Below are 24957 nucleotides of genomic sequence, written 5' to 3'. Positions count from 1 at the left end.
CACTTCAAAACGTTTGTCGGGTCTCGACGCTGCTGGCTAGCACAACCTGAGCCGCTGCGTTATATCATTGAAAAAATCAACAAGCCGCAGAACGCTTCGTAAAAACCTGGCAACCTGACTGACTGTCCAAAAAAAGAAGAGACCTTAACAATCAGTGATTCAGTGGCAGGCGTCAGCCCAAGAGGTGAGTCACGGAGAGCCCAACTCGGGTTATCTGCTTCCCATTGTTGCGCATCCTTTTTCCCATTCGCCTCCCACTGTTCCACGTCCTGCTTGGGTTGCCGCCGCGGGAAAAATAAACCCTCCAGCCCCTCTTTAAATCTTTCTTGGGCGCATCTCGTTAACGTGCCATCCCACTTCCAGCTCTGACCGCATTCTCCCCCCGATCCCGCTTCCGCTCTTCACCACTTACCTACCTTGCCTCACTTCTCGACAGCCCGTTGTATCTGCCCCGCCGCCGCAGTCTATCACAATGTCGAACCTCAACTCGTGGGAAGACGACCCTTCGGCCCAGGACGATAACCTGTCGCGCCAAGCCCAGCAACAGCTCAACCTCAACCAGCAGCAAAACCCCCAGGCCGGCGCCTTCCGTCCTGGAGCGTCCTCCTTCACCCCTGGAGTTCAGGCGTTCCAGCCCGGTCAGCAATACGGCGGTTACGCTCCCCAATACCAGCAGTACTACAATCAGGGCTACGGCGGTGCCGCTGGTGCTGCTGGTGCCGGTGGCTTCCCCCAGTATGGTGGTCAGGGCCAACAGGCCTTCAACCAATATGGACAGGGCAACTATGGTGGCTATGGCCAGCAGGGCTATCAGCAAGCCTACGGTATGTTCTACATAGGATGTGGCCCTTTCCATCGCAACCTCACTAACAGGCATCACCTGTAGGCCAGGGCTACCCCCAGTACGGTCAGCAGCAGCAACAACAACAACAACAAACCCAGCCTAAGCCCGCCCCTACCATCGCCAAGCGCCCGGCTGATGCCACGGCATCCGGCTCCGATGTGCCCGCGCCTCAGTCTCAGCCTACAGTAAAGAAGGAGGGCGGTGCCAAAGTCTTGAGCATCGGCGGCGATGCTCCCAAGCCCAAAGCCAAGGTCCTTTCCATCGGTGGCACTGTTCCGCCTAAGAAAGAAGAGAAGAAAGAGGAGCCTACAAAGGCGGCCGCTGGCGCCGAGGCTGGAGCCAAGGCTACGGCGACCAAAGCGATCGAGAAGACGGGAGCTTCCACCACTAAGTCTGGCAAGACCTCCCCCTCTCCCTCATCCGGCCGCTCGAGTCCCTCCGCGGGTGACAAGAAGGCTGCCGTGAGAGACGTCGATGCCGTCCAGAAGGAGCAGACTGCCGACGTTGATGAGGCGACCCTCAAGGAGATCTACGGAAAGGAGCACGTCAACATCATTTTTATCGGCCACGTCGACGCAGGAAAATCCACCCTGGGCGGTTCCATCCTCTACAACACGGGAATGGTTGACGAGCGGACAATGGAAAAGTACAAAAAGGAAGCCAGGGAACTCGGTAACCCGTCTTGGTACCTCTCCTGGGTCATGGACTTGAACAAGGAGGAAAGATCCCAGGGCAAGACGATCGAGGTCGGCAGAGGCTACTTTGAGACCGAGGTGCGACGATACAGTATTCTCGACGCACCGGGCCATAAGACCTACGTGCCCAACATGATTGGTGGCGCCTCGCAGGCTGACGTTGGTATATTGGTCATTTCCGCCCGTAGGGGGGAGTACGAGACCGGGTTCGAGCGTGGTGGCCAGACCAGAGAGCACGCCATGCTTGCTAAGACTCAGGGTGTCAACAAGCTGATTGTTGCCATCAACAAGATGGACGACGCCACTGTCGAGTGGTCGCACGAGCGATACCAGGAGTGCACGTCCAAGCTGTCCCAATTCCTCAAGGGCACCGGCTATAACCTGAAGACAGACGTCTTTTTCATCCCCGTCGCCGCCCAGCAGTCGATCAACATCAAGGAGAGGATTCCCAAGGGGACGGCCGACTGGTACGATGGTCCCTCATTGCTTGAGTACCTCGACGGTATGAAGGCTCTGGAGCGCAAGGTCAACGCGCCTTTCATGATGGCCGTCTCAGGCAAGTACCGCGACATGGGCACCATGATTGAGGGCAAGATTGAGGCGGGTGTGATCAAGAAGGGCATGTCCCTCGTCATGATGCCCAACAAGCAGAGCGTGGATGCCTCGGCCATCTACGGCGAGACTGAAGAGGAGGTGCAGGTTGCGCAGTGCGGCGACCAGGTTCGCATCCGTCTCAGAGGCATTGAGGAGGAAGACATTATGCCAGGATTCGTCTTGTGCTCGCCCAAGCGCTTGGTGCACAACGTGCAGACTTTTGAGGCGCAGATCCGCATCCTGGAGCTGAAGAGCATTTTGTCGGCAGGGTTCAACTGCGTGCTGCACGTCCACGCCGCCATCGAAGAAGTGACTTTCGCCGCTTTGCTGCACAAGCTGCAAAAGGGTACCAACCGCAAGAGCAAGCTGCCGCCTTCGCACGCAAAGAAGGGCGACAGCATTATCGCTCGTCTGCAAGTCATTGGTGGTGCCGGCTCGGTGTGCATTGAGAAGTTCGAGGACTACCCGCAAATGGGTCGCTTCACCCTCAGAGACCAGGTTCGTTTCGCTGTGGCGGGTTCACTATTGCTTACCTGTTGGCTAACACATGGGGATAGGGGCAAACCATTGCCATTGGCAAGATCACGAAGCTGATCACTGATGAAACGTCTTAAATCGAAGTCAGATGACGCGAAACCATAGAGCCGACTCAGGGCGGGAGGATCGAGCTGAGTGTCTTGGAGATAGCAGTCGGCAGAAAAGCATTTGCTCAGCAGCGGTAACGAGGAAGAATGAATATGTTCTGGACCACGGCCAGCATGCATAAAGATAGGCTTGAATGGTGTAAAAAGAGGACAGGGCGAAGGCGACGTCATGGGGTGAAGGCGGCAATGCCGTGACACGGACGGGCCACGACACGACAGACTCGGCATGACAGGACCGACCGCTGGTGCATTTCGCAGGAGGATAGGAAGATGGATGTAAAACCAAAAATCAATCTCAAACCCTACAAGACATGCGCATGACGATGGCTTCACGTTTTGACCCTGAATGTGTGTGAGCGGGTCGAGACGGCAGCAATCAGGATTGTCGGTCGGATTGCGAAGTGACTGCCTGAACATGTTGGGTCTTCCGAGTTATCCCGATGATAAGGACGTTCTCGGGGAAGGAGTGATGAAAGCTGAGAGGGCGATAACGGTGTCCCCAGCACAGGCGTATGTTCCGAGATATTCTCGCGTGAGTTAGCAAGAGGGTCCTGCGTCCAAGTCAAGTTCATTCGTTCCGGACTTGGAAAGGTACGGAAACCTAGGTACCTACCTTCCATGGTAGCCAAGCTGTGTGGAGCCGAGATATGACGGGCCACGGCAATCGACGGGTGCAGTGGAGCGGAGCCGAGGGGAACCCGGCCTAACGGAGGCGTCCCAGTTCACGTTCGTACCAAATGGCTCCTTTTCGTTCGCAATGTCTCAATGTGTGTAATACCAATACGGCTATCCCGAGACGCTCAAATTCTTGTGGTGGGTTGAGAGCAGTACGTAGACCGTTGTGCCTATTTGTGTCGCTGGCCAGGCCAGTCCACAAGACGCTGCAATCTCGTATCCTCGATCTTTACCCCGGAAAACGTGGTGAACACTGAACTTGCCCGGTCAAGTGACATAATGACCCCATGACAGCCTGCGCCTGGGCAAGCTGAGTGAGTCGGTGACCCTCTTGATCGAATTTTCGAGGCTTTGTGGCAGTCACATGTGCTTCCGAGACGAGGGTCGTGTACGTAATGGCAATCATCGTCAAAGCGAAGGAAGGAACGCAGGCATGTCTTTTTCGTAAATCTACCCGGGAAAAAAACTTACCTTTACCCCCCTACCCCCGGGCCGGCTTGGGCTGGTAGCAATTAGCACGACAATGGATCAATGTTCAGCCAAAGTGGGCTCCGGAGCCCCTGTGCTAACATCGAGTGCGCGAGCGTGTATGGCCTGAACAATAATTGTATTGGCTATTGTAGAACTCCGCACGCTTTCCTATCTTCCCGTCTCTCAGCGATGATACAATCGAACAGATAGAGGGAAGTTGGAATTGTGTGCTCCGGAAAATGTCGGAACACAAAGTTGGGAGCGAGCCTCTCTGCACGGCTAGCAGCGCTGATTGGACGGGGGACGATGGGGCGCGGGGTAGCCTACTCTAGAATATGGAGCCGCTCGGCTACTTGAAGAAACTCGTAGAGGGGCACAGAACCACCCCCGGGTAGGTCTGTATGTAGGAAGGTACTTGTAGGTACCTGAGCATTGGTAAGTGAGGTACCTACATACACAAACGGAGCGGTCCTCCCTCTCTTCGATCCAGCAGCCGAACGTCATCTCTCCTGCAAGATTGTCAAGGGGGGACATTCCCACTCCCCTGCGAAGTCTCCTGCAGTTAGTACCCAAGCACAGCTCCGGTCGTTTTAGTCGGCTTTCCGTGTACGTTTCCTTCCCGTGAAAGCCCGATGAAGAACAGGGCCTTTTAGTAAAAGGGGTGCGTGTAACAAGATGGGGAGCGCATGGTATTTTGTTCTCTCGCATTGCATTGCCGCGATGCGTTGGCGGGGCTGGTTCACGACGAAGGCGAGAAAGCCAGCATCGACTTTGGATCTTGTTCCTAAACATTATCGTAGACGCCGTTTCAGGCTGTTCTTTCTGCGCCGACGAGTTGCAACGAGGCTGTTGTTTGCCGCCCAGAAGAGCCGAAATTAGAACAGCGGAGGGGGACAAGGGAACGCTATCTGGACTTACAGCAAAACAGCAAAACACAGAGAGGGTCCAAAGAGCCATCACAGGGGCGCAGAAGGCCGCAGGTTAGACTTTTGTTAGAAGCACTGGTCCCCTCCAGTTGCAAATGTCAGACCAGACGAAACGCAAGATTCCCGAAAGGAAAGGAAAGGGCAGGGTGACACGCTGATAAGGCGGATCGGCAGCACACATGTAGCGGGAAAAGCGCGCGGCAACATTTGCAACATCGTAGTCCAAAAGATCAGACCGAAAGGGAACTCACCCACTTGCTCCTTGTCAAGAGCAGTGCTGTCTTGAAGTCTTGGCTTGCTTCCGGGTTTGGGGTTGGGCTGAAGTGGGATGGGAGTGGATCGGGGGCGGGGGTCTAAGGGTGAATAAACTAGCCACCTACTACCTGTAGGCACCATCCCTCCTACATCGTATATACAGCACACAGAATGCAAGGCAAGGCACTGCGGTGATACATAATAACGAGACGCAGGGGTGAGTCTACATACTCCTCACCCACCTTATCCAAGACGAGGGGCAGCAGACATGTGCGTCGTCTCGTCGTCTCCGGTCAGGTACGGCACGGAACGGGCACTTGATCTTTCAGCCTCGATTCCTTTGTTCGTCCAGATGCTCTAACCTGAGCAGAGCGTGGTTTGAGGCTGACTCGGCCGCGAGTCAAACAGGACAACGAGGGGAAAAGTCAGTTGGGTGCTGAGCCTGTCTACGTTTTGTACTTTCAGTCGCGGTGGATTTGATCCTGGGGGAGCAGGCCTGAGGAGGCCGGGCGAGCGATGTGATATTCCATCTTCACGGTTTGTCAGTTCGGCTGCATGTGCAAGGCCAGCAACACGGGCTAATGACGAGCTTACGGTTTACGGCACGACCAACCCGTCGCCTAGGGTGACGCAGTAGGTGCTGGTGGAACGGTAGCAGTTCTGCTGCGCGTACATTAATTGTCCATCTTGGGGTTCGTCATTTCCTGGAACTTGAGAAGCTCGATGACAAAAGAACGCCCCGGAGGCCGCCTGAACTCTTCTTTCTCCTCCGAAACATGAGTACCTGCAAGTACCTTCGCCAACGGGACGCCCAAAGAATCGTCTAATCACGATGGGGCAATCTGTAACTGGGGTCCCGCAAAAATCCGGCAGAAATGCGGGAAGAGAGTGCGCGTGCAAAGTTGCATGTTACGTACTGGGAAGGCGGGCGGGCGGCTTCGAGTCGCGACGGAAACAAAAAGATGAGGTAAGTTAGCCAGGATTCGGGAGAACCAAGCCGACGTAACGGAGGCAGACGGAGCAAGCCTGCAGATTGTGGGGAGGCCGCCTTGGAAGAGATGGGGGATGTGGATGCAGATAGAGACTCTGAGTACTGAGAGTATGCGCTTCCATCAGATAGAGGAGTATGAGAGGCAAAGAGAGAGAGAGAGAGATAGAGAGGGGGGGAGGGGGGGATATCAATGTCAAGTCGTTGCTTGTCCCCCGCCTCGCCATATTGCCATTGCTCACTTCACGGGAACCAGTCCTCAGTTCCCACCCAAATGGCAGTTACCTATCAATCCGTCTCCTTTCTTGTTTCCGACCTCCTGGCCCCGCGATATCAAGACCCGAAAACCAGCGACAGACAGGGTCGGGCCCTCGTTATCTTAGGACGATGAGGCAATCCCAGAATGCTCTACACCTCGCACCAAGTCTCTACTATTTCCTTTTTGGGTTGTTTTATTTTTTGTTATTTCTTTTATTCCCCTGCACTGCCTACACGCCCACCTACCCCTCCCCCCGTTTCCCCTAAGTACCCCTCCACACCTTTTCACTGACGCAGTGTACGTACTGCATTGGTGTCCGCCCCAAGCCCAGAGGGTCAAAAGTGACAAGCAACAAGTTCGACTCTTCCCGATTCTGTCCATCTGCCTCCTCTATCCCGAACCCGCAACAAGGATCTACACCCCTCCTCCGAACCCGAGATAATATCGTGAAGCGTGCAGCAACAGCAACCTGTCCAGTTACATCGCTGCCCTCGCCCCCGCGACTCCACACGCGGCGCCCGTTCTTATAAGTGGGAGACCCCGTTCTGGCCCTTCTATCCTCGGTCCCGGCTCAGACCAAGCCAAGAAGCAGCCCTGTCTACACCTTGTACTCTCACTCCGTTTACTCCCTTCTTTCTCTTTGCTCCATAGTGCCCGCACTCCATCGAGAAGGTGGATACGATTTCTTTGCAATCCCTGAATGCGGACGAGAACCACAAGCCCGTCCAAGCCTTGACCCAAGCCATCTTCACCCGATCTCCAAGCAGCAAACCGGTGTCTTCTCAATTCTTTATAACCATGAAGGATCCCGTCCATAGAACTTCTTCTCCCTACACTGATCCAGCAGTAAAAGGCCCCAAGTCGCAGATTCTCCACGAAGGAACCCAGGCAGATTTACGCAAAAGTTCGTCGTCTCCCCCATCCTCACCTACTCCCTTCGTCATATTCCGTCCCCTCAGCCCAACATCTCACACTTTGACACAAACTCTGTTTCCGTCTTGACCCTCTGTTCCCATTATATATAACCCCGACAGAGCACCCAATGTTCGTCCGGCTTGGAAACAACAACCAGTAGCTAACATGGCCGCCGTCACAGTGATCGCTAGCAACGTCAACAAGACCCCTCTCCACCCCAGTGGTGTTGCGTACGTTGATTCCTCTTGAGCCTATCTTTTGGGCTTGAATCGTGAAGACCCGGGGCTAACATTCCACCTATAGTCCCCACCAGGAGCATACCGAGCTCGGTATGGCTAACCCCCTTCAACGTCGCAAAGGATCTGCTCGTGGAGAAGTTTTGAGCGCCACAAACATATCTAACCATCGAAAACAGAGGAGGAGCTCCACGAGACCGCACACATTGATTACGATCGAGTTGCCATTGTACGTAGATACTGCAGACATCGAAGGTTGTATGGGGGACACTTGTCTAACTGGACACCAGATTCCCAACGCCTCCGTTCCCGCTCTCTACGAAGATGCCCTCGTCTACGAGACCGGTTCCGCCATCACATCAAGCGGTGCCTTGACTGCCTACTCAGGAAAGAAGACCGGTCGCTCCCCTCTCGACAAGCGAATTGTCGAGGAAGACAGTTCCAAGAACGATATCTGGTGAGTTTCAGTCTTCCTCTCTGGTCCTCCCACAGAGCCCACACGTGACACATTTGGTCTTGGTGCATGCGCAGCTGCATGGCTGGCCGCTGACCTTTGAATGCGTAACCATTTGCTAACCTTCGCATTTTCCAGGTGGGGTCCCGTTAACAAGCCCATGTCACCCGAGGTAAGAGAAACTACACCAGCCCTCCGAATCGAGTCATGGTACAGCCCGAGTCGGCACGCTTGCCGTCGGCTCTTTGTGTCTCGTCAGCCCAGCCCAGCCCAGCCCAGCCAGCAGAAGCCGCATTTCCTAGACACAAACACAGGCACGAGCAGAGCATGAGCACACCCCCTCTGTCACACGACCATTTCTTTGACACAAAGCCACTTCGAGCTGTCTTGGTTTTCTCATCTTGTTAGCTTGGTCCAAAACTGAGTTGGCACGACAAGAGAAAACTCAAACTTGTCGAGGGCTTTGCAGTCGACGAATACGTCATGTTTCAGATTGGCACTGCGACGCTCTGTGCAATCCCACTTCCCTTGGGCCTTCCGGCAGAATAGCGAGAGTTGATGGCGCATTGGCACGTGTGGAGAGAGGGTCTCATCGAGATTCTTTCACCCAATGTTTCCTTGCCCTCCCCTCGTCCCCGTCACGCCGTGCTGCGTTCTCTCGGCGCGCTTTACAACTTGGCAGAAGTGTCGTCATATTGCTGCAGCCCCTCCACCGCATCCCCCCTTTCTTTCCTGACCCGAGAAAAGAGGGACTGCCGGCCCCGCATTAATTGGTGCGAGTCGAGCTAAACCCTCTTTGCTCGCCCCTGTCAACCCCCCCGCATTGCTTGGCCGCCTCCGCATTCCTGTTTTTTCCGGCGCCCGGACCCGCTTCTGCACCCAGCTTCGACCACTCATCGGGCATTCGCTGACATGTGAGACTCTAGGTCTGGAAGATCAACCGCGAGCGTGCCATCGACTACCTCAACACGAGAAATCGCATTTACGTCGTTGACGGTTACGCCGGCTGGGATGAGAAGTACCGCATTCGCGTTCGTGTCATCTGCGCTCGCGCCTACCATGCCTTGTTCATGAGGAACATGCTCATCCGCCCTCCCCGCGAGGAGCTCGAGCACTTCCACCCTGATTATACTATCTACAATGCGGGCTCGTTCCCCGCAAACAGATACACCGAGGGCATGACCTCGGGCACCTCAGTCGCCATCAACTTCGCCGAGAAAGAAATGGTCATCCTCGGTACTGAGTATGCCGGTGAGATGAAGAAGGGTGTTTTCACTGTCCTCTTCTACGAGATGCCTATCAAGCACAATGTCCTTACCCTGCACTCCTCCGCCAATGAAGGCAAGAACGGCGACGTCACTCTATTCTTTGGTCTGTCCGGTACCGGCAAGACCACCTTGTCTGCCGACCCCCAGCGTGCTCTGATCGGTGACGATGAGCACTGCTGGAGCGACCGCGGCGTCTTCAACATTGAGGGCGGCTGCTACGCAAAGACCATTGGTCTCTCCGCCGAGAAGGAGCCCGATATCTACGGCGCTATCCGCTTCGGCTCCGTACTCGAGAACGTTGTTTTTGACCCCGAGACCCGCGTTGTCGACTACGACGACTGCACCCTTACGGAAAACACCCGTTGCGCCTACCCGATCGAGTATATCAGCAACGCCAAGATCCCCTGCCGTTCCGACTCGCACCCTACCAACATCATCCTCCTCACCTGCGACGCTCGTGGTGTCCTGCCCCCCATCTCCAAGCTCGATCGTTCGCAGACGATGTTCCACTTCATCTCGGGCTACACCTCCAAGATGGCTGGCACCGAGGACGGCGTCACCGAGCCCCAAGCTACCTTCTCCTCATGCTTCGCCCAGCCCTTCCTCGCTCTGCACCCCATGCGCTACGCCAAGATGCTCGCCGACAAGATCGAGCACCACAACGCCAACGCCTGGCTCCTTAACACGGGCTGGGTCGGCGCCGGCGCCGCCCACGGCGGCAAGCGTTGCCCCCTGAAGTACACCCGCGCCATCCTCGACGCCATCCACTCCGGCGAGTTGGCCAAGGTCGAGTACGAGAACTACGAAGTCTTCAACCTCCAGGTACCCAAGACCTGCCCCGGCGTTCCCGACGAGCTGCTCAACCCCAAGGCCGCCTGGACCGCCGGCAATGACAGCTTCGAGACCGAAGTCAAGAAGCTCGGCACTCTTTTCAACGAGAACTTCCAGAAGTACGCCAGCGAGGCAACCGAAGAGGTCGTCAAGGCCGGTCCCGTCGTTTAAAGTCAAGCAAAGCGCATGCTGTTGTACGGAGCACAGAGCGTCGTCGTTCATGGATTTATGAATTCCTTTTTGTGGTTGTTTTTTATATTTTTACATCATTTCTTCGGGTCTTGTCTGGGAAATTGGGAAATGTCGTTGACATGGTCCGACATGAACATAATGCCGTGTGTGGAACCCGCGGCAGTCTGGGGTTTTTTCGCTGGAAAAAAACAGGAGTCGAATCTGTTCTGGGCTTCATCTGATAGATTGAGAATGAAAGTAAACTTGAAGCAGTCTATTGGACGTCAAAGCGAAGGCGCTCTTTCTGTGATGCCCTCTCACAGGTGTGCTTTCAAAAGATCTATCTGGTATGTTGGTTGACGGGCTGAAGTGGACTTGAGACGGGCAACTTTTATAGTTTGTTCATCCACGGCAGACTCGTCAACGAGGCTAAATGCGTGTTGTGTGGCTCGCACCTGATGCCAGACATGTCTCCATTGACAACTTGTCGCGATTGCTATGTTCGCCCGTTTGGCCTCGTATTGTCGAGTACAACCTACCTCCTGGGCAGCAACCATAAATGCTTGCTCGTGAAAGACCGAAGCACTGCGTCATGTACTTGTATACACTAAGGTCTGGCTTCTTCCTCCTTCCCGTCTTGTCACCAGTCTCTGGACGAGACTTTTTCGGCCACTATCCAGTTCACATACCCAAAAGGTGGCATATATGCTTCACTGCCGCTTTTGAACTCCCAGCCATCCGTGCGAACCCCGCACGACTGCATCAGTGCCTCAACCTCGTCGGGTGTCCTCGTCCTCAAGGCTGAGACGTACCCGTCAAACACTAGCACAAATGGCAGGATGGGTATGAGGTAGGTGAAAATCAAGGCGGAAAGCGAACGTAATCTCCACGCATGCAGCGGGGCCAGGAGGAAACAACCTATGCCGAGGATGGCGGGCATGAGAAAGGAGTAAAGATCGCGTCCTTGCAGCTCAAATATGGCGAAGCCGTCCGAGGTCTCGATTGTGTTTTTCAAAATCGCCTTGGCCAGCGGGTCGTCAAAGTGGTGGAAGGCCAGATTGAAGAGGCGAAAGACCTTCTTACCCTTTGTCGTATACCCGTCAATGAGCTCGCGAGGCGCGGCGGCGGCGTCGACGCTTTTGGGTTCATAGCCGATGTGATCGCTCTTCGCCGCGGCGCGGGCCCAAGCATCGGTGTTGGGGTGCAGGTCTGTCAGGACAAAGTCGACACTGGGCTGCTTCTGGGCCGCGAGGTAGCGGTTAACGTAGCGCTCGATGGCCGGTGTGGGCCCGCCGGAGCCGGCGCAGAAGTCAATGAAGGTGTAGGAGGGCAGCCGAGGACCAAGGATGCGCTGGAGGATCTGGGCGGCGACACGGGCTGGGGAGTTCGGCTGGAGGACGGGGACTCTGTTAACCCAAGCGGCATGGAGCCCTTCTTGAACATGAGCGCGAAGGAAGGAGGGGAACCTGTTCAAAGGGAGTATTCGTTAGTCGAATGTCAACCCGGGCCATGGTGGGGGTAAACATGGGATGGACAGTCAATGTGGTGGCGCGCACCATGTCTGATCGTCGATTTCGAAGAGGTGGAATCGCGGGACGAGAGGTGCCATCGTGATGACGTTGTGCTTAGCAGATGGCATTGGGCGCACGGCGACGACGGGAGCAGTTGACAGAGAACACAGATTGTGGTAGGGAATGGTATATGATGTGTGCAAAGATTTCTGTCCTGCGCGCCGAAAGACAAGTAGAGGCCGCGAGTGTTAATGTTACGGACGGTTTTATGGTTCTTGTTGAGGAGGAGTGGAAGGGGTTGGGAAGCGTTGGGTTTCTTTGATCCTGCCCCTAGCTGGCACAGCGGGAAAGCTGGCATTTGCCATGCCCAGCTCGAGACAGTCGAAGCTCCAGAACAGGGCAGGGATCCGGCTGAGGAGGGAGAGGGTCTCCCCTTCCCGCTGCAAAATCGAAATCGGGCTACCCATGGCTAAACGGCAGGTCTGCAACACGTCTACAATCAGTAAGGGAAATTCAACGAGCCCGCGCGGTGGCACAAACGTGAGGTAATATGAAGGGTTGTCGGAGGAGAAACAACGCAGGCGGTAGGTAGGAGTTACGTATTCGTACAGGGAACTCCTGTGGAGACGGGAGCTGTTGCATCGCGTGGGCGCGTGGAACACTCACTGGCTCCCAACCCCAGCTCACCAAATTGTCCATGACCCGCCTGGAGTCGACTCTTCGTGGCGCCAACCTTGGCATGGAAGTCGTGGAAATTTGATAATATAACACTGTGCCGTCAACTTAACATCATAGTCAGGTTACTCACACCTTTACAGACTGAAATGAGCCCGAAAAACAGCCGCACGAACAGACTGCACCCTGTGATTAATGTCGCTTCTTTTGTTCCTGGTTTCGTAACATCAAGACCTCAATACCGCTAGCAGGGACATTATTCACCCGTCACCGCCACTGCCGTTGTGGCCGACGGCTTCAGCATGGGCATCATATACCCTTCGATAGTCCTTGTTGCGGGCATCGTCTTCGCTCTAACATGGGCCGTTTTTGGCCAAACGAGACTGATGAGAAATGGCGTCCCACTACGGTAAGCCCTAAGTCCAAACCCCTCCACGGATCAGATGGGCAGGCCCGGGCTCAACAGGACGTTGACCATTTTACCCAGATGTCCTCCTGGTACTCTACCGCTGGCTGGAAACGGCATCAATTTTTTAAGGGACCGGCAAAAGCTGTTTGACTGGTTCACCAAGTGCGAGCAGCTTTACGGCCACGAGACACTGCAGATCTCCGTCCCGAGCCTACCACCTGGCGTCATCATCAGTGACCCAAGGAACCTGGAATACATCTTCAAAAACGAGGGAATATTTGCCAAGGGCGAGTTCTTTAAGCGGCGGTCCAGAGACTTGTTCGGTCAGTGCTGCGGATTGCTACCTATGGCATAGCCTCACACAAGTACAGGAAACGGCATTATCAATGTTGACGGCGACCTATGGAAAATCCAACGCAAAGCGGGACTGAGCTTCCTTAACACATCCAACTTGAGAGTCCTGACAGATGTGGCTCTACCGCAGTACCTATCGCAGAGTGTGGCCTTCTTGAAGAGCAAGACTGACAAGGGTGTCATTGACTTACAGGCCGTCTTTCACGAACTCACGACACAGCTCATGGGAAAGATGGCGTACAACGTACGTTTCATTCCTTGTGGAAACCCCCACACACGGGCCCCTCCTCCGGCCAAGTGCCCGTTGGCAAAAAACAAAATAATCAGAAAGAACATTTCCGCTGACCAGAGGTCCAGATGGAGATGCATGCCGAAGATGAGTTTGGTCTCGCTTTCGATGATGCGTCCGGTGCCACTGCCGAACGATTCCAGAACCCGCTGTGGTTCGTCACCGAATTGTTCACCGGTGTTCGGCTGCGGAGCTCTATCTCGACCGTCAAGACATTTGGACGAACCATCGTCTCCAGTGCGATGGCAGACAGGAAGAGCCGTCCCCAAACCAAGAAGCAGGTTCCCGATGATGCCAGCAAGGACAGACTAGATCATATCTCGGGCAGTTTGATCCAGTCGTTCTTGGACTCCATAGGGGACGAGCAGCTGGTCGCCGATGCCGCGTTGAACTACCTCTCTGCCGGCAAAGACACAACGGCGCAGGCCCTCACGTGGACATTCTACTTGCTGATGAAACATCCCGAGGTCGTGGCCAAGATCCGTGAGGAGGTCGACCATGTTACAGAGGGCAGCGAGATAACCCTCGACAGGGCCATCGCAGAACGGGGCAATCCAAGCTCGATGCCATATGTCTCCGCCGTCTTTTGCGAAGCCCTGCGTATCTTCCCGCCCATCCCCTTTGAGATCAAGCAGGCTGTGCAGGCGACCACTCTACCAGATGGCACATTTTTGCCCCAGAACTCCGTTGTTGTGTGGTGCACCTGGGCAATGAACCGATCGTGTGCCACATGGGGTCCTGACGCGGACGAGTTCCGCCCTGAGCGTTGGCTGGTCGGTGGCAAGGTGACGAATAAGAGCGCCTCCGAGTTCCCTGTCTTCAACGGGGGGGCGAGGACGTGTCTGGGCAAGAAAATGGCAGAGATCATTGCCGTGCAGGTGATCGCCACAGTGGCTAGCCTGTTCGACTGTGTGAGGGTTGACAGTTCGACGCGGGTCAGCAAGAGCAGTCTTACACTTCCTATGAAGGATGGACTCCCTTGCTTTGTGCGCCACAGGGCCGCTGTGCCTAAATAATCAAGTTTGTTCCGACATGCTGAATATCACATTGCGCACATGCACCAGTGAAATCATATCGCCAAAGGAAATATGGTATACCATTCAGTAGTATGCGGCTCAACCAAATAATGCTTGCGATGCTTTCAGTGTAGGACCTTATCCAGAAGTCTGTAAATTAAACCCCTGATTCCAGGACCAAAAGAATTCCAGAATAATGCATCTGACAAGATGAGGTGTTAAGTACAATCGTCTGATGGCACAAACTGGCTTCAATCCAAGCACCTTACTACGTGCTGCTGATTCGCAACCCATCTCTACATCCATTCGCCTTACGAACCCCCATTTTTATATCCAGGATGAGAACAAGAGGGGGAAAAATGAAGCGATTAGCACAACTCGGTTTCGATCCGAGGACCTCTGGGTTATGAGCCCAGCGCTCTACCCCTGAGCTATTGTGCTGCCTTGTGTGTCGCTGCAGTAACTTGAACTTCTAATATTTAACAACACAGTGCTAGGAACTGGAAGGCCCTGGATTTAATACCCAGATGCAAATTCAGACACATCATCGAAGGGAACCGAACAAGACAACATCTTGCTTCAAACTGGACAATACCTTTCGGGTGCACTTCAGCCAACAACAAAAAAAAATTCTTAAAAAATTTCCCCCAAGGGTATTCTAACACAATTTGTGTTGAGAACTTTATTTCTGATTTTCATCCTCCATTGGCCAACTTCGATTTGTAAGTACAACCCCTCGTCTTACCACCACAAACAACACTTCCGTCTATATCGAGAGTCAACCTTTACTTATCTGAACCACCAGTTCACCGACGCGTTGAGTCTCCCATCGTGATTCCCACTCTTGACACTATGCCACCAACCCGTTGGGATGAACAGAGCATCCCCTGGGCTTAATCTAGCTTCCACAATTTCTTCAGACCCCTCCATGCCCCAAACCGCAGTGTTCATGACGACCCTCTCACGGCCTTCCATCATGTCGATAGTTCTGATACGGCTGTTCCCGGATTGTTGAATCTGAGTCTGCACCTTGCGGTACAAGCGATCTCCGGATGAAGGGGGTAGAAGACGCATGATCTTATTACCGACGAGTTGGCAGAACAAGTTGGGATTCGGGTCGCGGTGGAGCGGGGTATAAGTTGGTTCCAACCCGAGCCACAAGCTCGAGGCGTAGATGTCGCCTTTGCCGGCCTCCATCACGATGCGCGGGATAGGAAGATCATCCCGAAGTTCCGGGGGGAGATCAGTGAGCTGGGCCTGGGCTATGTAGAGCTGCTTGATTTTCTTCTCGTGCAGTCTATTGAACTCTGCAGCCTTGAGTAAAAGCATTAAAGGGGCGACGAAAGAGGAGAAGCGTGGCTCTGAGGCATCCGGATGGGACGCGGCGTGAACGATGCCGGCTAGCACCGCGCCCATCGGGTCTGAGCCTGAAGCGAGCCAGGTCAGGAATTGATTTATCGTGTCGACGACAAGGCCCGTGTTTTCGGAGAGTTGGGGGCTCATTATTTCATAGGGTAGCATGTGATGAGCAAATTGTTCCATGTAAGGGGTGAATGTAACGGAGGGCTCCTGCTTGAGACTCTGGGGTCGACCGGTTCCCTCATGACCGAACCATTTTGATGATAATGATGGGAGTGGAGTCTTGCTTGATGGTGTCGCGGGTTGCTTGAATAAAAGAGGGCTTCCCGACATGAATGAAGACTGTCGGAATTCGGCTACATTGACGGCGTTGTATGGCGTTTCTGTGACTTTGACAGACTTGACGGTTGACAAGCTTCGGCTTGTCAACGCTACCTTGGGTGACCCGATTGTCCGGCACCAGAATGGTACACGACGTCGCATGTCGAAGGGCAATTCGACTAGAGCCCCTCTGTTTTGGGTAGAGGTGGGACGATAATGAATGACAAATATATGCTACACAAATCCAACCGAAAATTTGACTTTCAAGTTTTACATCGCACAATTGGTTGGAGACTTGAAATGATCCAATTTCTAGTTCGGTGAGCAGTAATGACTGGGAGGTGTCAGGAAAAGTGCTCCCTCACCGAAACGGTCGGCGGCTGGAATAAGCAAGGTCCCGCTCACCGAAAAGATAGCGTGCACGGACCAAGACACTGAACGGGCATAATCTCCTGCTCCAAGCGGGCTGGGCGGTCCTCGTGAGGCACCGTAGCGTAGTCCACAGCCCACCCACCACAACTTCAGCTTTTGCTGAGAGGCTCAAATCTATCGCCTTCGCCCCCCCCCCCCCCCCCTTCCCCCTCGACCAAAATCCGGACGAATAAAGGGATACCGCAACTTGAGATTGCGAAGAGTACACCGTCCTATTTTCCGCGAAACCTGTCCCCGACCCGCGATCCTCTCTATCGGCGACAGCGACCTTTGCGCCCGATATTCGATATGCGCTGCATCTGACCCTTTCACACCCACCAACTACCCCGCCATCTTTGCGCCCCTGCTAGGATACTACTACCCGACATCCAAGTAGCCTTACAGAGGGAGACCGGCACTCGACTCGGACCAACGATAGTATCGCGTGGACAAACTCGCGACGACCTCCCATTTCTAACCGACACCCCGTCAATACCACCACCTTGGATTACCTCGACGACATGTCCACCTCTTCGGGGGCCCCGGAGTCTTGGATATCTTCCTTCTGCTCTCTTCTTGGCCACGAGTACTTCGCTGAGGTCTCTGAGGAGTTCATCGAAGATGATTTCAATCTCACTGGCCTGCAGAACCAGGTCGCGATGTACAAGGAGGCTCTCGAGGTATGCTCTTCAGGGTTTCCCACCTCGTCTTCTGAACTCGTCTATTCGCGCTTTGTCACCACTCCGACCTTCTCGATCTCCCCGCTTCTCGTCGTTCCCCAGTGCTGACCAAAATTGTACAGATGATTCTCGATGTGGAGCCTGAAGAGGACGAGGACGAAGAGGAAGAGGAGGACGAAGACGAAGAGGAGAACGATTCGGGAGACCAAGACCGACTCGGCCCCAGGCACGACCGGAGACAACATAGCCGCATGGCCAGCGACCTTAGCGTCATCGAGTCTTCCTCCGAGATGCTCTACGGTCTGATTCATCAGCGGTTCATCTGCTCACGGGCGGGAATCCAACAGATGAGCGAGAAGTATGAGCTGGGTCACTTTGGCTGCTGTCCTCGGACGAACTGCGATCAAGCAAGAACACTCCCGGTGGGCCTGTCTGATATCCCCGGCGAAGACACCGTGAAGTTGTTCTGCCCCTCCTGCCTCGACGTCTACGTCCCTCCCAATAGTCGCTTCCAGACCGTTGATGGAGCCTTCTTCGGCCGCACATTTGGTGCCCTCTTCCTTCTCACATTCCCCGAGTACGATCTCACCAAGCGTGGAGCAGAGGTCCTCAACAGTGGCGGCGCACGCATCAACGACGACTCGACCGAGATGATCAATGGGATGTACGCCAAAAACATTGCGCCTGGTCTGGGTGCTGGCCGGATATACGAGCCTCGCATCTATGGCTTCCGTGTCTCTGAGGTTGCTAAGTCTGGTCCGCGGATGCAGTGGTTGCGAGACAGACCGGAAGACATGACCGAGCTGGACGAGGCGCGCCTTTATGCAGATGAGCACCCCGACTCGGATGAGGAAGACGAGAGCATGAACGGCAACGGACGGCCCACACCTCGGCGTCGTGCCCCGCGTGGCAATGTACGCCTTCGCGCGCAACGCCAGGCCCAGAACGGCAGCCCTATGAACGTCGAGACGAACGGTGCCGAGTCAGAGCTTTGAAACCTGGTTTGCATATCCAGTGACAGACTCTTTCTCTGTGATTATCTACGCGGCTTGCGTGGGCTTGCAATGACGATCGGCAGCACACACATGGGCGCTGCGTCAGAATAGAGGCACGACTAGCTGTGGATAGAGGACGGTGGAGCTTGCGAATAAACGGCCAGTACGGATGGATGCCCTGCATAAGGTAAAAGGCGTTTAGGAGGCACGTCCCGATCCCGATCCCGATCTCGCTCGACGAATGGGGCACATCATTGCTGAGTGAGAGGTGATGGCATGCACGGACGCAAAGAACTCACGCCGTTGAACGAACTCGGGTTTCGATTCTCTTCACAGGCAACATTACCTGTGTTATAGGCTTAATGCGACAGCCATTGCATTTCTGGGGCCTCGGGAAACAGAATATAGGCTGCATGCAATTCATCGGTCAATTAAAGGAACTGCCGGTTCTGTGCTTATCTCGAGAACGAATCATGTATGTGTATACGTTGGCCAGTAAGCAAATATTTGATGCTCCCCTTGACATCTCCGATGTCTGTGTTTCCTTGACATCATCAACAAACAATCCATATTTTTGAACAGTGGCTTAGTAGGCCTCTCCCCAGGCAGCGAATGACTACGCCAATGAAGCAAAGACATGTTGCTCTCTGGGTTTCCTACCTAGTAGGTCCGTAGTTATCTTCCCCTCAGCAAGGTGTGTAGTCAGCAAGCTTTCCACATGCACCCTGCGCCACGGGTTGGATCCGGCTGCTGGCTACATCGTACTGGACCAGTATCTGACTTCGAAAATGCCACCCCCTCCCTCTTCCCTTCCTCACATTCTCCCGGGATCACCGTGATGCAAGGTAAACAGCCGAGAGGAGAGCACGTCGACTCCACAGCCGCTTTCTCCAGAATCGTTGGACAGGAATTTGGGCTTCGGGAGAAATGTTCGCGAGACTGAAATCGAGCCTGATCTCCATTTTGCAGCCATCATTTAGCCGGGTGATGTCACCTCGTACGAGTGATGCGGGGTGCTCGCCTGGTTCGTCTGGGGTTGGTAGCACTCAGCATGCGTCTTAGCTTGGGCTTCGACGAGAGGAGTTTCTCCAAAGCGTGTATAAGTCTTTCACCTAACCTCCGAAGCCGATATCGACTGCTCCGCTACAGAGGCGTTCCTGTACCACATAGTACCTCAGACATCTGTGAACATGGTTTTGTCTCGTGCGGCTTCGGCCTCATGGTTGATGGCACTTGCATGCTCTTCTCTAGTTTTCGCTGGACGAGCACAGGACTCGAATTCGACATTCTACAATCCTATTATCCCCGGATTCCACCCCGATCCAAGCTGCATATTCGTCTCTGAACAGAACGACACCTTCTTCTGCGCTTCATCGAGTTTCAACGCCTTCCCGGGTATCCCGCTCCACGCCAGCAAGGACCTGCACAACTGGAAGTTGATTGGTGCTATTGTCTCGATCCACGCAGAGAAGCAGAAAGCTGACCGACGACAGGACACGTATTGAACCGTAAGGAGCAGCTGCCACGACTCGCTGAGACCAACCGCTCTACGAGGTAACGGTCTTCTCTAGTTGACCATGGTCAATGAGTTGACGGAGTTCAGTGGCATCTGGGCGCCGACATTACGTTACCATGACAAGGCTTTCTGGGTCGTTACGACCCTCGTGGACGACGAGAAGGACGCGGCTGATGTATCGAGATGGGACAATGTAAGCTGATCTTTCGAAATGAATGATGTGTCTCGTTTTTCAGTGTATTGACATTGGTCTAGATCATCTTCAAAGCCAAGGACCCATACGATTTGAAATCATGGTCCGACGCTGTTCACTTTGAGTTCGAGGGCTACGACACAGAGCCTTTTTGGGATGACGATGGAAAGACTTATCTGAATGGAGCCCATGCCTGGAAGGTGGGGTAGGTGTCGAGTCTTCACACGCTGTTCCTGGATGACACTCGTCGCTGACAGACACATAAAGTCCCTGGATACAACAGACAGAGGCCAATCTCGACACGGGAGAAGTTGGAGAATGGAAGACCATCTGGAACGGAACCGGTGGCATGGTAAGGCGCGGGCAGTCGTGAATGACATCGTGACTAACATCATCATTCAAGGCACCGGAAGGACCGCACATTTATCGCAAAGATGGCTGGTACTATCTATTGGCTGCCGAAGGTATGATTTCGAACGCCAACATGAAATATGTAGCAAAACTGAGGGACATCACAGGCGGCACTGGGCTCGGCCACATGGTCACAATGGCCCGTTCCAACAACATCGACGGCCCCTACGAGTCAAACCCAGCAAACCCGATCCTTACTAACGCCAACACGACCGATTACTGTACGTGTTGCATGGCCCTTAGTCTGACACCTTTTTAGTGACGCGGCTTACAACGAGTAGTCCAGACGGTTGGACATGCCGACCTGTTCCAAGATCATTCCGGCAACTGGTAAGCGCCATGTATCCGTGAAAAGATCGACGGGCTGAGTCAAGCAGGTGGAGCGTCGCACTCGCCACGAGATCTGGTCCCCAGTGGCTTCATTTCCCCATGGTGCGGGAAACCGTCTTGACCGCTGCCACGTGGAATCAAGGGGAGTGGCCGTATTTGACTCCTGTTGCGGGTAAAATGAGTGGTTGGAAAATGCCTGCAGAGAACCTGGAAGTGAAAGGCCCGGGGTATGATCGAATGCTCTATTCCCCAATGATGACTGCCGCTGATCACCTTAGCCCTTGGGTTTCGCTGGGAGACGTCGAAGGTGATGTGATCAACTTCGCTCCAAACTCGACTGTCCCAGCTCACTTCACGCACTGGCGCTATCCCATTGAGAGTTCGTATGCTGTCTCGCCCCCTGAACATCCCAACAGCCTACGTCTGACACCGTCGAAACTAAACCTCACAGCCCTCAATGGCAACTACGCGGGCGCGGAAGGGCAGACGTTTGTCGGGAGACGTCAACAGGACACTCTCTTTAGCTACAGTGTGGATGTCGACTTTAAGCCGACCGAGGTGGAAGAGGAGACAGGTGTATCGGTGTTTCTCACACAAAACCACCACTTTGACTTGGGCGTGGTCTTGCTGCCGGCGAGCGCTAGCACACAGGCGTTTCCCGGACAGAACTTGACCATAGTCAAGGACCCGGACGAGCTAAAGCTTCATCTCAGGTTCCGTGGCGAGTCGTATGCCCCTATTCCCGCCAACATCGTGGCACCTGTGCCGGAGGGGTGGGTTGGCACGCCGCTCCAACTGGAGATCAAGGCATTCAACATGACACATTACGCGTTTTCCTGCGGCCCCGCCGGAGCAGCTTCACGCATGGAGACACTTTTGCATGCATCCAATGCCGCTCTGAGCTGGGGATTTACTGGTAAACGTAAACCTGATCTTGAGGCGAGCGTAAGTTGACAGCTGAATAGGGGTATTCCTGAGTGTCTACGCAACTAGCAACGGTGGGCCGGGAACCACACCTGCGTATATATCAAACTGGAAATTCACTCCTCAGGGGCAACTCAGAGACTGACACTCTTTGGCTCCGCAACCCATCAGCTTGGAAACCTTGCAAACTCCTGGCGAAACTGGCTATCTGGGGTCGTTGTGCCCAGGCAACAACCCATTACGGAACACGAGCCTTGGGTTTTCCGCCATGGCCCGAGTTGCGATGCCAGGGCTTGTGTGGTAGTACAGCATACTCAACACCACTGACCCGCATCCGTCCTGTACGACTTGTGCCCAAGAGAATATCATCTCCACATCATGATTATCACGGCAAGATGGCCGAGCGGTCTAAGGCGCTAGCTTCAGGTGCTAGTCTAGTAATAGGCGTGGGTTCGAATCCCACTCTTGTCAACATTTTTGCTCGTTTGAGAGGTTGGCGTTGTTAACCATAGTCTCCGTTGGGGCCGACTCCTCGAACCCTTCCTTTTTGGAGCACTAATACTCCGTGACGGTCCTTCGCTACTCTTTACATTATTCCGTCGCATGATCTCTTGAAGCATTATAGGCTGGTGGTTGTCAGAGAATTGTATCATTACCTGCCGTATTCCCCTTCAGTCGACAAAAGTAGCATTGACACATGCGACGGCAGTTTTATTGACTGACCCTAAACTCATTTGAGCGGTTGAATTGGCCTGTATGCCGATGACGTTTCTAGAGTTACAAGTACGAAGGCACATTCAGTCAGATTTTTTCAAATTGAAATTGGATATACCCCATCGTGATTCCTCCCGGAGACACGTCACATAGAAGAACGCAAGGGTAGATATTCGAGGGTATTTAGGTCAGCGAAGGGTGCAGTTTTAGTTAACCCTCCTAGGTAGAGAGAACATTTGTTACCCAAGAGTCATTCAAACGAACGGGAGCAGGATTGATACAGGAGCAAAAACTATCATTATCTATGTTTGTTGGGCTCGTCTCGGCCAGGGGCTAAGCGCGATAGCATCTAGAATTTTGGACATTGTCACATTCGAAAAAGGGGGGGGGGGGGTCTATAAAAGTTCTGATTAGCTAACGTCTTCATGGACATGATGCTTTCGAACAAAGGTATTCTGTATGAGCTACATTCAGACTGTTGAGCTTGATAATTTTTGAATCAACATAGTATTTTCTGTTGGCCGTTCTTAATGGAAGAGTTGATCATCAACATAGCGACCCCGAAGGGTGTTTGGGGAGGTTTGGGACGACGAGATAGACGACAAGGAGATCAATGCTTACCAGGCTACGGGAGCTGTGCGTTCTGAACAGTCCGCTATGAAACCATTATCATAACGAGAGAAGCGTCGTCTGCAAGGGTTGCTCGCCTCAACAGCAGATGAAGGTGGCTCTTGATTGCTAGAAAAGAGTATCGTGTTTGAGAAGGAATCAAGCTGCGGGAGAGCAGAAGATTGAATTTTTGTAGCTGGATGAGGCATCTGCGCACGGCCCATGTGGGCTCGCTTCCAATGGCGACGAAGTGGGTGGGTAATCTTCGGTAATCAGTCTGGAGGTGGCTTAGTTGCATTGGCTCAGCCGACCCGTGGATGTATGTAGAAAAGAGGTTCGAGGAGCCGCGCAGATTGCATACGCCAGCAATTCCAAAGGTTGCCCACTGCGACGACCAAGGTAGCCCCCTCCCTCCTGGTCGAAGGAAACCAAGCTAGAGACGCCAGGTTCCCTGCACAGTGCATTGCCCTACCTGGGCCCGAAGCTTGCCCGACAGCCTAGGTATCTTCCCGGGCTCTGTGACGTGCGTTAGGTACCATGACTGCCTTGGGCCCTCAATGTGTGCGCTGGGCCCCTGTAAGATGTTTTTGGACCCCGCTCCTCAGTCACCACCCCTCCTTCCTTCTTTCCTAGCCTGGCTGACTTGAAGCTCTCCCATCAGAAAAGCCCACCCTAACTAACTCTCGATCGCTTCTTCCCCAACGTAAACACACCGACCACGCTCACAACGCAGCCTGCCTCCTAAGAAATCAGACAAGATGGCTGACAGTAAGTCAATTCTGCTCTCACTCCATGATCAGTGCGCCCGCCTTTTGCGCTTGCGCTGGCCCTGTTTGCCCCACTTTTGCCGCCATCTCGATGCTCCTTCATATTTTTTCACCGGCCTGTCTCGCGTCGCATAGAAACAGCTGACTGATGTTTGATTATAGACTTTGAAGAGATCGCAAGTAGGTCTTCCCTCCTGCTCGACTGCTCGAAGCCTGCGTTCCGACGCCGTCGTCGTTCCCCCGACCCTGAGCCAGACTGACTCCGCAAACAGAGCAGTTCATCGAGTTCTACTACAACCAGTTCGACTCGGACCGCAAGGGACTCTCCAGCCTCTACGTGCGTGAGACTTCAACTGTTTAAACGACTGAGCTCCCGAAGCTAACAACATCAGCGTGAGCAATCTATGCTGACTTTCGAGTCTGCTTCATCCCTTGGCGTCAACTCCATCGTTGAGAAACTTTCGGTATGTGTTCCCTCAGAAAAAAAGGCGCACAGCCAGTGCTTGTTTGCGAGTGTCTAAATATACTAACGCTATCGAAGTCTCTGCCCTTCCAGAAGGTCAAGCACCAGGTTACAACCCTCGATGCCCAGCCCACCCTTGAAGGCGGCATCATCATTCTCGTCACCGGCCAGCTCCTGGTAAGCATTAAACCGTGATATTCGGGTTGATAAACCATATCGAGTCTTATCTGATGGCTGGAATTCTAGGTCGACGAGGAGCAGCGCCCCATGAACTACACCCAGGCTTTCCAGCTGCTGCGTGATCCCTCCGGCAACTACTTCGTCTTCAACGACATCTTCAAGCTTGTCTACGGTTAAGCGTTACGGTTGTTGATGAGATACATGCGCCACTTGCTCTGACCGCCTGGGGCCAGAGGCATGACTTTTGGCAGTTCAGAGGAGATTGATGAATTGACGAGGCCCAGATATCCGACTTCGAAGAACTGGGCATGGATAGAAGAGGGGCATGAAAGCGCCTTTTCCCCGATTTCTCTTTCTACCATCTACTGGGATTGGGCGAGCACGTTGGCAATGGGTGGTTCCACCCCTGGACCTTCCAAGGACTCAAAGACGGCCCTGTTGATTTGTATGGCCTTTTAGAGAAATGGGAATATACCATTACTGCTGACACCGATGACGCCCCCTTGATATCGCAAATGACCTTGGCCTCGCTTTGACACTTTTGTCCCTTTCCTGCGCCTTATACAAACCTTCATCACAAGACTAACAGGAGACCCTCAACACA

The 24957-nt window shown here is 53.8% G+C and overlaps 10 protein-coding genes across 10 annotated transcripts; 7 read left to right on the top strand and 3 right to left on the bottom strand.

Annotated features, from left to right (window-relative positions):
• The first annotated feature begins 53 nt into the window (after window positions 1-53).
• CDEST_11280 (Putative translation protein, beta-barrel domain superfamily) lies at window positions 54-3099 on the top strand. The gene is made up of 4 exons (XM_062927436.1): window positions 54-184; window positions 364-824; window positions 887-2631; window positions 2691-3099. Exons 2-4 carry the CDS (start codon window positions 473-475, stop codon window positions 2745-2747), a joined length of 2154 nt encoding a protein of 717 aa, XP_062783487.1. The 5' UTR covers window positions 54-184; window positions 364-472; the 3' UTR covers window positions 2748-3099.
• A 2176-nt stretch (window positions 3100-5275) lies between these two features.
• On the top strand, window positions 5276-5741 carry CDEST_11279 (uncharacterized protein; the record flags this gene model as incomplete). Its single annotated transcript, XM_062927435.1, has 2 exons — window positions 5276-5295; window positions 5513-5741. The coding sequence occupies 2 exons, from the start codon at window positions 5276-5278 to the stop codon at window positions 5739-5741; spliced, it is 249 nt and encodes an 82-aa protein (XP_062783486.1).
• A 1408-nt stretch (window positions 5742-7149) lies between these two features.
• CDEST_11278 (Putative phosphoenolpyruvate carboxykinase, ATP-utilizing, phosphoenolpyruvate carboxykinase (ATP)) lies at window positions 7150-10226 on the top strand (the record flags this gene model as incomplete). Its single annotated transcript, XM_062927434.1, has 7 exons — window positions 7150-7255; window positions 7448-7496; window positions 7570-7595; window positions 7682-7731; window positions 7793-7959; window positions 8095-8128; window positions 8883-10226. The coding sequence occupies 7 exons, from the start codon at window positions 7150-7152 to the stop codon at window positions 10224-10226; spliced, it is 1776 nt and encodes a 591-aa protein (XP_062783485.1).
• A 275-nt stretch (window positions 10227-10501) lies between these two features.
• On the bottom strand, window positions 10502-12311 carry CDEST_11277 (Putative S-adenosyl-L-methionine-dependent methyltransferase superfamily). The gene is made up of 2 exons (XM_062927433.1): window positions 11783-12311; window positions 10502-11692 (listed from the first exon to the last, which is right to left on the bottom strand). The coding sequence occupies exons 1-2, from the start codon at window positions 11863-11865 to the stop codon at window positions 10867-10869; spliced, it is 909 nt and encodes a 302-aa protein (XP_062783484.1). The 5' UTR covers window positions 11866-12311; the 3' UTR covers window positions 10502-10866.
• Window positions 12312-12540: 229 nt separating this feature from the next.
• On the top strand, window positions 12541-14847 carry CDEST_11276 (Putative cytochrome P450). The gene is made up of 4 exons (XM_062927432.1): window positions 12541-12821; window positions 12900-13144; window positions 13193-13419; window positions 13533-14847. Exons 1-4 carry the CDS (start codon window positions 12715-12717, stop codon window positions 14478-14480), a joined length of 1527 nt encoding a protein of 508 aa, XP_062783483.1. The 5' UTR covers window positions 12541-12714; the 3' UTR covers window positions 14481-14847.
• Window positions 14848-15162: 315 nt separating this feature from the next.
• On the bottom strand, window positions 15163-16488 carry CDEST_11275 (Putative JmjC domain-containing protein). The gene has a single exon (XM_062927431.1). It carries the CDS (start codon window positions 16320-16322, stop codon window positions 15270-15272), a length of 1053 nt encoding a protein of 350 aa, XP_062783482.1. The 5' UTR covers window positions 16323-16488; the 3' UTR covers window positions 15163-15269.
• Window positions 16489-16674: 186 nt separating this feature from the next.
• On the top strand, window positions 16675-18764 carry CDEST_11274 (Putative casein kinase II, regulatory subunit, casein kinase II subunit beta). The gene is made up of 2 exons (XM_062927430.1): window positions 16675-17251; window positions 17374-18764. Exons 1-2 carry the CDS (start codon window positions 17093-17095, stop codon window positions 18244-18246), a joined length of 1032 nt encoding a protein of 343 aa, XP_062783481.1. The 5' UTR covers window positions 16675-17092; the 3' UTR covers window positions 18247-18764.
• A 279-nt stretch (window positions 18765-19043) lies between these two features.
• CDEST_11273 (Putative glycoside hydrolase, family 43, concanavalin A-like lectin/glucanase domain superfamily) lies at window positions 19044-22007 on the top strand. Its single transcript, XM_062927429.1, has 11 exons — window positions 19044-19689; window positions 19740-19800; window positions 19850-19955; window positions 20018-20160; window positions 20223-20307; window positions 20359-20419; window positions 20474-20587; window positions 20648-20696; window positions 20744-20923; window positions 20975-21612; window positions 21662-22007. The coding sequence occupies exons 1-11, from the start codon at window positions 19437-19439 to the stop codon at window positions 21763-21765; spliced, it is 1794 nt and encodes a 597-aa protein (XP_062783480.1). The 5' UTR covers window positions 19044-19436; the 3' UTR covers window positions 21766-22007.
• A 407-nt stretch (window positions 22008-22414) lies between these two features.
• Window positions 22415-23167, bottom strand: CDEST_11272 (uncharacterized protein; the record flags this gene model as incomplete). The annotated part of the gene is made up of 3 exons (XM_062927428.1): window positions 22415-22729; window positions 22781-22798; window positions 22956-23167. The coding sequence occupies 3 exons, from the start codon at window positions 23165-23167 to the stop codon at window positions 22702-22704; spliced, it is 258 nt and encodes an 85-aa protein (XP_062783479.1). The 3' UTR covers window positions 22415-22701.
• A 392-nt stretch (window positions 23168-23559) lies between these two features.
• On the top strand, window positions 23560-24956 carry CDEST_11271 (Putative nuclear transport factor 2 domain, NTF2-like domain superfamily). The gene is made up of 6 exons (XM_062927427.1): window positions 23560-23711; window positions 23873-23890; window positions 23983-24047; window positions 24103-24174; window positions 24252-24350; window positions 24420-24956. The coding sequence occupies exons 1-6, from the start codon at window positions 23702-23704 to the stop codon at window positions 24528-24530; spliced, it is 375 nt and encodes a 124-aa protein (XP_062783478.1). The 5' UTR covers window positions 23560-23701; the 3' UTR covers window positions 24531-24956.
• The last annotated feature ends 1 nt before the right edge of the window (window position 24957 follows it).

The sequence above is a fragment of the Colletotrichum destructivum genome, chromosome 7, assembly GCF_034447905.1.
Source record: "Colletotrichum destructivum chromosome 7, complete sequence".
Lineage (NCBI taxonomy): Eukaryota > Fungi > Ascomycota > Sordariomycetes > Glomerellales > Glomerellaceae > Colletotrichum > Colletotrichum destructivum.
Note: the sequence above shows the minus strand (reverse complement) of the source record. Positions and strands in the feature narration are given on the sequence as shown.

What these genes read in the sequence shown, in the direction of transcription:
- CDEST_11280 (XM_062927436.1), top strand. Translation starts at nt 473, where the DNA reads ATGTCGAACCTCAACTCGTGGGAAGACGACCCTTCGGCCCAGGACGAT. An exon ending in GGGCTATCAGCAAGCCTACG is followed by an intron (nt 825 to 886) that starts GTATGTTCTACA and finishes CATCACCTGTAG; the next exon opens with GCCAGGGCTACCCCCAGTAC. An exon ending in GCTTCACCCTCAGAGACCAG is followed by an intron (nt 2,632 to 2,690) that starts GTTCGTTTCGCT and finishes ACATGGGGATAG; the next exon opens with GGGCAAACCATTGCCATTGG.
- CDEST_11277 (XM_062927433.1), bottom strand. Translation starts at nt 11,865, where the DNA reads ATGCCATCTGCTAAGCACAACGTCATCACGATGGCACCTCTCGTCCCG. An exon ending in GAAATCGACGATCAGACATG is followed by an intron (nt 11,693 to 11,782) that starts GTGCGCGCCACC and finishes CCCTTTGAACAG; the next exon opens with GTTCCCCTCCTTCCTTCGCG.
- CDEST_11276 (XM_062927432.1), top strand. Translation starts at nt 12,715, where the DNA reads ATGGGCATCATATACCCTTCGATAGTCCTTGTTGCGGGCATCGTCTTC. An exon ending in AGAAATGGCGTCCCACTACG is followed by an intron (nt 12,822 to 12,899) that starts GTAAGCCCTAAG and finishes CATTTTACCCAG; the next exon opens with ATGTCCTCCTGGTACTCTAC. An exon ending in TGGGAAAGATGGCGTACAAC is followed by an intron (nt 13,420 to 13,532) that starts GTACGTTTCATT and finishes CCAGAGGTCCAG; the next exon opens with ATGGAGATGCATGCCGAAGA.
- CDEST_11275 (XM_062927431.1), bottom strand. Translation starts at nt 16,322, where the DNA reads ATGCGACGTCGTGTACCATTCTGGTGCCGGACAATCGGGTCACCCAAG.
- CDEST_11274 (XM_062927430.1), top strand. Translation starts at nt 17,093, where the DNA reads ATGTCCACCTCTTCGGGGGCCCCGGAGTCTTGGATATCTTCCTTCTGC. An exon ending in TGTACAAGGAGGCTCTCGAG is followed by an intron (nt 17,252 to 17,373) that starts GTATGCTCTTCA and finishes AAAATTGTACAG; the next exon opens with ATGATTCTCGATGTGGAGCC.
- CDEST_11273 (XM_062927429.1), top strand. Translation starts at nt 19,437, where the DNA reads ATGGTTTTGTCTCGTGCGGCTTCGGCCTCATGGTTGATGGCACTTGCA. An exon ending in GCACAACTGGAAGTTGATTG is followed by an intron (nt 19,690 to 19,739) that starts GTGCTATTGTCT and finishes GACCGACGACAG; the next exon opens with GACACGTATTGAACCGTAAG. An exon ending in GGAACGGAACCGGTGGCATG is followed by an intron (nt 20,308 to 20,358) that starts GTAAGGCGCGGG and finishes TCATCATTCAAG; the next exon opens with GCACCGGAAGGACCGCACAT.
- CDEST_11271 (XM_062927427.1), top strand. An exon ending in CCATCGTTGAGAAACTTTCG is followed by an intron (nt 24,175 to 24,251) that starts GTATGTGTTCCC and finishes ACGCTATCGAAG; the next exon opens with TCTCTGCCCTTCCAGAAGGT. An exon ending in TCGTCACCGGCCAGCTCCTG is followed by an intron (nt 24,351 to 24,419) that starts GTAAGCATTAAA and finishes CTGGAATTCTAG; the next exon opens with GTCGACGAGGAGCAGCGCCC.